General features: G+C 59.2%; 1 protein-coding gene across 1 annotated transcript in view; it reads right to left on the bottom strand.

Moving 5' to 3' along the window:
• Positions 1 to 921: 921 nt before the first annotated feature.
• The window catches only part of SLC6A3 (solute carrier family 6 member 3), a 33016-nt gene continuing 24102 nt past the window's right edge, over positions 922 to 9835 (bottom strand). The window contains exons 10-14 of the mRNA XM_006917164.1: positions 9714 to 9813; positions 7242 to 7342; positions 6646 to 6813; positions 6168 to 6239; positions 922 to 945 (exon numbers count right to left, since the gene is read on the bottom strand). Of these exons, the coding sequence (XP_006917226.1) occupies positions 922 to 945; positions 6168 to 6239; positions 6646 to 6813; positions 7242 to 7342; positions 9714 to 9813 (465 nt within the window). The remainder of the gene's footprint in view (positions 946 to 6167; positions 6240 to 6645; positions 6814 to 7241; positions 7343 to 9713; positions 9814 to 9835) is intronic.

Here is a 9835-nt window from a genome sequence, read left to right as displayed (position 1 = left end):
CATCCCGGGCCCGGGGCGCTTCCCCTTCGCGACGCCCTGCCCCGGGCGGAGCCTCGCTCTGGCTAACATTCTGGTCCATGGCAACGGCGCCTCCAGGGAGCCCTGCACCCCAAGGAGTGGCTGACTGCCAGGTGGGCACGGATGTGCGAAGCCACCCCTAACACGAGGTGTCGCTGCTGCACCAAAGGCCTGAGAGAAAGGTCTGCGGGGTCTCCCGCCACCGGCCTGGGGGTGTCTGCCGTTTGGGCTCGCCCCCGGGGACGCGCTCCAGATCGCCAGGCGCACGCTCCCCGGTGGCCTGGCGTCCACGTGAGTCGGCACGAGGGACCGGGACCCACGGAGGGCAGCAGTGGTGGCAGCCACGCGACCGCAGAGTCTGTTCCCTCAGCGACAAGGACGTAGGTCACACCCCGCCACACACAGCGGACCCCGCCCCCCCTCGGTGGCTATGCGCAGATGGCGTGCGAGGGTCGCGGAGACACGAAGCCCCCTGCTTTGTCGCCTTTGGCAGGCTTCTTCCTTGTCACTGTGCAAAATTAGGCAAAGCCTGACATTTAGTTTTTTTAATATGAGCAAAATAAATGACCCAGGAAGCCACTGTGCGCGCTGGGGCCCGCGGGCGCGTCCACAATGACCGTGATTCACCGCGGCACCCGGGGGAGCGAGGCCCGGGCTCCGGGCGGTGGCTGGGTCGGGGGCTTTACACGAGCAGAACATGACATTTCTACCAAGTTACACGGACACAGGGCGGACGGCAGGTGCCCTCCCACAGCACGGAAGGCATGACGTCGGAAGGGAGGGCCCCGCGCGTCCCACGCGGCGGGGTCAAGGGCAGCGCAGCCGCTTCTCCGAGCTCAGGGTTCCATCTCGGCTGGCGCGTCTCCACAGCGGTCGGCCTCCCGGGTCTTGCTTCTCACGGGTCTACACTAGGAGCCAGTGGCGCAGCTGCAAAGAAAATGTTTGTTTTTCAGAAGTGGAGTGCCTGGCAGCTGGGAGAGGCCTCAGCCGACAGGACGGCGAGGACGCAGTGGGCAGCTAATGGGGCTGGGTGGGCATAGCGCCTGGGGCGCCACAGACCTGGTGCCCACTGAACCTCACTCACCTTCATGAGTCATTGCTTGAGCAAGAGAATTCGGGGAGATGTCTGCAGCGAGGGGTCCGCCCACGGACCAGCGCCCTCCGTGGTCCCCCGACAGTGTGATACCAGCTGCTGGCCACACCTGGGGCTAGTCCCAGAGCGCACCCCATCGGCCCGCGCATCCCCTGCAGTCCTCCCCATCCCAGGTCCCCGAGGCCACTTTCCTGGGGGCGCCGGTCCTCCCCAGTGAAACGCTGTGCCCCGCAGTTCCAACTGGCTCATGTGCCTGTCATAGGTGTGTGAGCAGGCCTCCTCTACAGCTCAAGACGGATGAGATGACAGGACACTATTAAGCTTTCCGGCAAATGTCATCGCCTGTCATTATGCAGCTGGGAGTCCAGCCTATTTTTGAGCACAAGCCCTTCGATCACACTAAAGGGCAAGAACTGGGTTTTTAAACACTCAAAACAACAGCAGGCACGGCTTCCTTGGGACCCAGCCACCCTGGGGACAGGGAGATGCTTGGTCTGCCACAGGTTGCCGGGAACACGCCACACCCCGAGTGAGTGCGACTCTCGGATTTCAGGGCAGCTCAGTAAGAAACGTCTTTGAAGTGACATATGCAACTTACAGTGATGCGCATTTCACAAAAAAACAGGCGGACCAAATGAAACCTCCAGGGACGAAGTGAAAGTGTAGTTTTCAGCAAAGTGGGATCCAGCCAGGGGGACAAAGGCAGGAGGACGTGGTTTACACGGTCACTGTCGTGCAGCCTTCAGCGTGGGTGACCCGCAGCCACACACAAAGACACTTCTGATCAAGATGGAGTAACAGGGACTGAATCTATTATTCTGCCATCTGAAACAGCCCCAAAGAACCAAATGGACAGAGTGATGGGTTTTAAGACTCAAGACATCGGATGACAGAGAACAGTGATCCGGAGAGAGAAACACAGGTGCCACCAGGTTGCTGCTCGTAGCCTGGAGGGGACCTGCAGGCTGTGGCACGGGGGACGGGAGCCCATGGAGCAGCGAGCCCGGGCCGGGCAGATGGGGATGGGGCCGGGGGGCTGGGGAGGGGGGCTGGGGGGACGATAGCCCTAGAGTGTGCAGGGCGAAGTGCCCGAGAGAGGAGACATGCACGGGGAGCACAGGGTCCCCTGAGGGCTTGGCTGGGGGCTCAGTGCACACGAGGCTACGGGGGACCCCGACGAGATCCTGCTTCGGGGTGCAGTGCTCGCGAAGGCCTTACTGCATCAGCGGCAAGTAACGCACCCCGCGCGAAATGCTGCCTGGTCCCACCTGCCGAGTCTTAAAAAGCAGGTGCCCAGGAGATCGCACTGTCCACAGGTGACTCGACCATGTCCCGGAGCAAACCTGAGGAATATTTCAAGGGTGCAAAATCACCCAGGTTCCAACAAGGTAGAACTCGCGACATGTGGAATCCAGTTAAAAATCACCAGACATCAAAGCGGCAGCAAAATTCAGCCGCGAGAGAGAAAATACAACCAATGGAAACTACCCCAGACCTGGCGAATGTTACAAAGAGCCGACGAGGACATTAAAACTGTGATCATAACCCCAAAAGCGAGGTAGAGACAGGAACGCTGTGAAAAGACCCAAACTGAACTCCCTAAAGACGACAATGTGTGGGGCGAGAAATACTCTAGGTGTCGGCCGAGTGGACGCTGCGGAGGACAAGGGGAGCCGGCTGACGGCGAAGCCACGGAAAGCAGAAGGGGACCACGCGCAGAGGCAAGAGGGTTAAAGGGTCCGTGTCCTCGGAGGCCTCGAAGGGGCGGAGCAGGAGAGATGCTACAGCCCACAGCCGAAAGTCCCAAGCCGTCTGAAAACGACGCGCTCAGAGCTGCGAGGGGCTGGATGAGCCAGGTCAGCAGCTGGGTGAGCGAGCAGGTGCACCGTAGCTGCACCCGCGGGACGACGCGCCCAAAGCCGTCAGCCAGCGCGACACCCTAGTTATAGAGTAAAAACCGCCGAGCCCACACCCGGTGCAACAAAAACACGCAGTAAGACAAGGGACAGTTCCGACCAGGTGCCGGTGGCGCTGCCTGCAGGGGCCGGGCGGGCAGCTGGACGGGTGTGAGGTGCCGGCACCGAGGGGTTCCCGTGGGAGGTCACGAGGGTTATTTTATTATGTAGATGAGTAACTAAGAAGTAGCCCCGTGCGCTGATAACGAGAGAGGGTTGTGCGATGCGCATCCGAGACGCAGAATTTAAGAAAATGTCTGAAAGACGGTGGGACCCGGAAGGCCCGGGGCGGGTCCCACACCAGCCCCGAGGTAACGGGGAGGCGAGAGGCCGGCTGTGCAATTCCCAGAAGTGACCCAGGAAATGGACCCACAGACCCTGGACACACAAGATATCTCAAGAGGGACAAATAAATAAATAGAACTATTTGTAATATCTTTATGATAATGTAGATAAAAATAAACCTATGACAGACACATCAGAACTGCAGCACCAAAAGCACAGGGAACGCGAAAGTGTCCCAGCCCACGGCAACCGTGCCCCGCAGACCGCGAGGTCTGTGACAACTGACACAGCGGTGGAGAACTAACGTCCTCAAGATGCCGAGAGACCGTAGCCGCCAACCGGAAAGTCTCCTTCCCGAGCGAGGGCGGAAGAAAGACGTTCGAGACTCTCGGAAGAGTGGATGTTCACCAAGAGCCTTCTTAGAGGAATGTCGGAAGGATTTATTTTGAAAAGCAAGAAGATGATTCTCAAAGGAAAGATGCATATGCTGATAAAATACGACGAACAAAGATTAGACGTGCACAGCAATCCTAGGGAACACGTCTATCCAAAATAGCAATAATAACAATAACAATAATAAAAAAGACAGAAATAGAGTATTGGGCACTCATAGCATATTCGTCAGCAGAAAGAAGATTTAATCTGTAACATTCAGAATGGGGGCTGAGATTTGTTTCACTTCATGCCTGGACTGAAATATGCATGGCACAATTTTAAGCACAACTATTAAAGGAATAGAATAAAGTATATCAGTTCTAAACAGATATAGAAAAAAAGACAGAATAAGGAAAAAACCCCTCCAAACAATCAATCCACATAAAGGCAATAAAGTAAAAAAAATAAACATTAAAAAAATGGGACAAATGGAGTTATAAAGATAGTAAAATCCAGACTAAATATGTCAGTACTTACCACAAATAGAAATGGATTCATCTGCCTGTCAGAGTAAAAAATTCCAGGTATACGCAAGTTTTGAGAAAGATAGCCAAATTGTAAGAACCCTGAGAAGTTGACAGTTAAGAGCTTGCAGGAGATATTTCGGGTCACCTCAAAGACGCCTAATGCAGCTGTATTAGTCTCAGACAAAAAGGACTTTAAGAGTAAAAGCATCACAATGGGGAGAGGACAGCTCAAGTCACCAGGAAGGTGTGACAATTCTAAACGTGTATCTACCCCAGAAAACAGCCTCTTATCGTATGAAACAAAAACAGGTCCATCTGCCGGGGAAAACTGGATGAATTTGCTCTCAAGGTGCGATACTCCATAAACATCTCTCTGCTCATGGTGAAGCAGAGTTAAATCAACAAAGCTGTAGAAGATTTGATATATTAGGATGCATAAACCTAATCTAACGGATGGAAGGAGAATTGTGTGTCGATCGTTAGATATACACACTCATCTAAAGATACACGTACTATTTATAAAGTGATCTGGAACTCGGCCATAAGGAAGTCTCAACATACTTCAAAGAATAGGTAGCATAGATGTCTGAGTGCAATGTCGTTAAGTTAGTAATTAATAACAAAAAGATAAATAACACATCCCCATACATTTAGGAATTTAAAGCAGACTCGAAGAAGTCACAATGATAACGAAAATATGCTTAGAACTAAATGATAAGAAAAGTACTGTTAAAAGCTGTGGAATGCAGCCAACAGAGTCTCTGGAGGGAAATTCATAGCCTCGAATGCTTATGTTAGAAAAGAAAAAAAGTTGAAAATTAGTGATCCGAGGTCTAAATTTAGCTGTTGGCGAAAGTATAACAGAATAAACCCAAAGAAAGAAGCAGGAAGAAATGATAAAGACAGGCGTGGAGCCCAATGAGAGAGAAAGCGGAGTGAGAACAGCACCCCGCACCTGCTTCAGCGGAAGTTCTCCGTCCCCGCGCCTCCCCGCTGGCCCTGCCCCAGTCCCGCCCCTTAGACGGGTTCGGGCGGGCGCGTCTGATCCTGGAAGGACTGGTCATCTGCAGCCACAGCTGACGTCAGCGCCCTGAGTGGGTCCTCACCTGGGCTGGCCATCCTGTGGGGTGGTGGGAGAGGGGGTGCCTGCCAGGCCACCTCCTGCCAGCTAGCTGTGTGACTGCGGGGGGTTCCTCAGCCTCTCTGTGCTTCAGGGGCCCCACCTCGGTAGAGAGAGCGACGACTCACCTGGTAGGCCGTGGGAGTTAGAACGTGCCGCACATTTACTGTCTCTGAACGGCTTCAGGACCATTTCTGCACCTGCTCTAGAGCAGGTGGCAAACAGGTGTGGAAGCTCACACAGCTCAGATGGCTCCCAGAGGTAAAGCGAAGGAAGGAATAAATGGTGCCCCAGGCCTGGTGGACCCCCACTCTCCCCCACCTGGAGCCTCCCCTGCTCTCCCCCAGTCTCCCTGCCCAGCCCGCCCCTGACATAGCAGTGAGTGAGTGACCCTGTCAACTGTCATCAAGTCCCGGCTCCAGACCTCCCGGAGCCTCTCCTGCTCCGCTGACCTTCTCCTTTGCTTGTCCCCTGGGAGGTGGGCCCTGCTCTGCCCACCCCTGGAGCCTTTCCCTGTGCTGCGCCCCACCTGGAATGCAGACCCCACCCCGCACACAGGTGTCTGCTCAGATGCCACCTCGCTGGGGGCTCCTGCCCTAAGCCAGGCTCTGTCCCGTCTCTCTCCTGGTGCCCACCTGCACCTGGGGCATTCGCCTGCTGCCCACCCCTCCTCAGGACAGGGGTCTCGGAAGGTGATCTCGGGGAACATTTGCTGAATGAATAAATCAGCCTCCTAGCTTTCCTGTGATGCTCTGCCTGCGTCCTGGCCGAGGGGACAGGGGACGCTCACTCACCGTGAACTGGCGCACCTCCCCTCCGTCCACCAGCTCGTGCTCCTTCTCGGGCGTGATAGCGTAGGCCACTTTCTGGGAGAGACAGAGAGAGCGTGGGCTCCGGGTGAAGGTGACCCCAGCGGCCAAAGCTAGGCCCCAGGGTCCCTGAAGCTCCCGCCCACGCGGGAGGGAGGCACTGGCCTTCTGCCACGCTGATTCTGGAAGCTGGCCTTCCTTGCCCGCCTGCCCGAGCGCCCACACCGGCTGGTCCTCCAGGCCTGCCTCTCACAGCCGCATTCTCGGACGCCGAGGCCAGCTTTCCTCGCCAGCGTCACAGCCCCAGGGGACCTCCCCACAGTCCTGCCCGTCTTGGCTACTGACTGAGCATTTATGTGGCCGATGTTCAGAGTGTGGCCGGGGAGGTGACGGGTCACCGGGAGTTGCCGGTGGCCTCATGATCGGGTGCCCGGGCGGGGCGGGGCCCTGGGCACAGCTGTACCTCGCGCAGGGACCCGGGCAGGCTGCAGAGCTTGTAGGCTGCGTAGACAGGCACGAGAGACATGGAGGATGCGGCGACAGCCCAGCCCAGCGCGTTGGCCCACTCGGGGAAGACGTAGTCTCCGTAGTGCGGGGGTCTGGAGGTCACGACGCTGACCACGACCACAAACTGAAACCGAGGGCAGAGGTCAGGCGGCAGCGACTGGCCGGCGGGCATGGGGGCGCCTGGCCTCCACGGCTCGAGGGGCCCCGCTGTCGCGGACAGCGCTGGCCAGCTGTGTGTCCTCTCGGTTCTTGGTCTGACTGGTGTCGCTCTGCCCGTGGGACGGGTCACTCCTGAAGGTCCAGACTCTCTCCGGCCTCAAGGCAGAAGTCCAAGGCCTCGCTCCCCCCGGGTCTCATGGGGATGGGGGACGCCTTCAGGAGGTCAGGAGACTTCAGGGGCCAGCCCGTCCGCCCGGAGCCCACCTCGGAGAGCCTGGTCTGCGGGCAGCATGGAGCACCCCAGGCTTAGGCACATTTACTCCAGGAACACCCGCGGGCGGCCACCACGGGCCTGGGGCAGAGCGGGGAGCCCCCCGGCCGGCGGCCCCTTACCAGGAGGAAGCAGGGGCTGACGAATTTCCAGCACAGCCGCCAGTAGAGGCTGGGCCGCTGCCCGGTCATCTGCTTGATGTCATCGCTGAACTGCCACACGCCTGGGGGCCAGCCGAGCAGGACAGTCAGGGCACGTGCCTTGTCCTCGCTGACCCCCGGACCGCTCCTGCGGGGGCCAGCCCACTGCAAACCACCCACACGTCCCTGTGGTGACGCTGGGTGACATCTGCCCCTCGACCCTGACGGTCCGTCCCTCAGGGAGACCTGTGGGGCCCCAGTGACCGCTGTCCGGCCTCCTCCCGCCTGAGGTCCGCCTCCCAGGGCTGTCTCCGCCTTCTCTCTGAGTCGCTGTTTTACCTTAAAAACACTGTGGCAAAGTGGACACGATGTAAACTTGCCCCCGCAACCATTGTAAGCGCACGGTTCCACGTATGAAGTGCGTTCACACTGCTGTGCCGCCGTCACCACCGTCACGTCCAGGACTTTGTCCTCGTCCCAGTCTGAACCTCTGTCCCCGTTAAACACTCACCCCCCCCGCACCCCAGCCCCTTGCGAACCACCATCTGCTGTCCCTGTGAATCTGACCCTCCAGGGACCTCGTGTGAGTGACGTCACATGACGTTCGTCCTTTTGTGCCCAAAGTCCCCCGTGTGGCAGCCCGGGTCAGCATCCCTTCTTTTTAAGGGCTGAACACCACTCTGCTGTGTGCACGATCATTACTTTTGAAGAAAATCTGTTTCTAGGTGACCGGGACTTCCTCCGGGAGCCCGTCCATGTGGTTTCTCCCGGCCCGAGTCCGGCCCGGCCTCCGGTGTACGGCCTCGGCCAGTCCGCCGAGCGCGCGTGGGCACGTGAGCGTCGCATGTGGGGACATGTCAGAAAGTCCGTCGTCACATGTCGACCCGTCATTAGAACCCTTGACACGGAGATGGCCCGAGAGGCAAAGGGGCACGGAGAAGGGGGACCCAGAGGCCAGCAGAGAGGGGGGAGAGCGTCCACCTGCGGCCCCTCGGCCCCTCTGGACTCAGCCCCTTGAGCGATCCGGGCCGGCCCTGCTTGGCGTGGGGCCATCTGCTCTCGGACCCACAGGGCCCTTGTGCCCTAGACGGCGGCGCATCCCGGAGCGATCCGACTGGAAACGCAGGTTTCACTTCATTTAGATCACGGGGACGTGGGGGCTGTTTGGAGCAGTAACGCAGGCCTCTGACCCGGAGGCTGTGCGGTCCGGCCACCACTGCCCGGCCAGCTTCCCTCCAGCCTCGCCAGCACGGAGTTCACGGCTGGGGCCCTTCAGAGGTGCCCCCCTTTCTCCGTGAGCTGTTCCTTTGAGGGTGGGTATAAGGTGGCACACGGAGTGGTTCCGGGTGCCAGTGCAGGCACAGAGCTCGACGTGCCCCTTTCTGCAGGAAGCGAAACCACTGAAAAACGCTCTCAGGTGCGTCCCCCGCCAGGCTAAGCCCCTCGAAGCCAGTGCGAGTTTTAGGCTGCAGTTTCCCGGGCTCTGAGGCAGAGACGTGACCGGGTGCCTCTGCGGCATGCGGGGTCCCGCCGGGCCGGGTGTGAGCAGCACCGCGGGCCCGAGCCTGGCGCACGCGTGCACAGGGCAACGTCGTGCTGCCAGAGCTTCCGCGCCAACTCCCCCACGCCGCCTGGCCTGCCGAGCTCGGCAGCACCGCAGCCTTTTACGGAAGAGAAGCGGAGGGTGCGAGGCGCGGGCCGCCCAGCCAGCGCGCGGGGTCAGCGGGGCTCCTCTGGCTCCTGCTGCTGCCGTTAACCTATGCTGGGACACCGCCCCAGGAGGGCAGGGGGCCAGGCCTGCAGGTGGTGCCGAGCCTCGCCTGGGGCCGCCGCCCGCCAGCAGGTCAGAGTCCTAACTTGTGACCGAGTGGCTGGACCGAGGCGGGTCTGGGGTCTGGGCGCAGCGGCGTCCCTGAGGGATCAGGGTCCTGCGCCTGTAGGAGCCAGTGCGTGAGCAGGGGCGCTCTGGGACACGCCGGTTGGTGGACGGCATTTGTTGACCATGTTGCCCAAGGGGGACCTGGCTCAGCTGGTCGTCTGGGGTCTCAGTGCTGGCTGCCTCCTGGCTGGCTGGGCAGGGGCCTTGCCCTGGCCAGCAGTAGTGTCCCAGTGTCCCAGGGACCCCTTCTTTCTCAAGAACCAGTCAGGATGTCCGCACGGCATAACTGTGTGGCCACATGGGATGCCTCTGACCGCAGGAAGGATTTGGGGTGCCATCTGGGCTGTCTTCACCAGTCCGAAGGAATGACGGTTGCCAGGCCCCCTGTCCTCTGTGATGCAGTCTCCACGACTTAAGCTCTCTGGACCTCACAAGTGTCCCTGTTCAAGCCGGCTTCACCCAAATGGAAGCCGCACGGCCATACAGCAAGGGGATGCCACGCCCACGATCACAGAGATAGCACAGGGTCTCCCGCCCGCTGACGCACGGGGCCCCGGGATAGGCCCCGTCCTTACCGTACAGCCAGGCTACCCCGATGGCCTCGATGAGCACTCCGAAGAGGATGGACGTGCCGGCCGCGAAGTGGTCCAGCAGCGTGAAGACATAGATGCCACCCTGGAAGAGGGGGCGCCTGCTG

This window comes from Pteropus alecto, unplaced genomic scaffold (genome assembly GCF_000325575.1).
Source record: "Pteropus alecto unplaced genomic scaffold, ASM32557v1 scaffold137, whole genome shotgun sequence".
NCBI classification, from domain to species: domain Eukaryota; kingdom Metazoa; phylum Chordata; class Mammalia; order Chiroptera; family Pteropodidae; genus Pteropus; species Pteropus alecto.
Note: the sequence above shows the minus strand (reverse complement) of the source record. Positions and strands in the feature narration are given on the sequence as shown.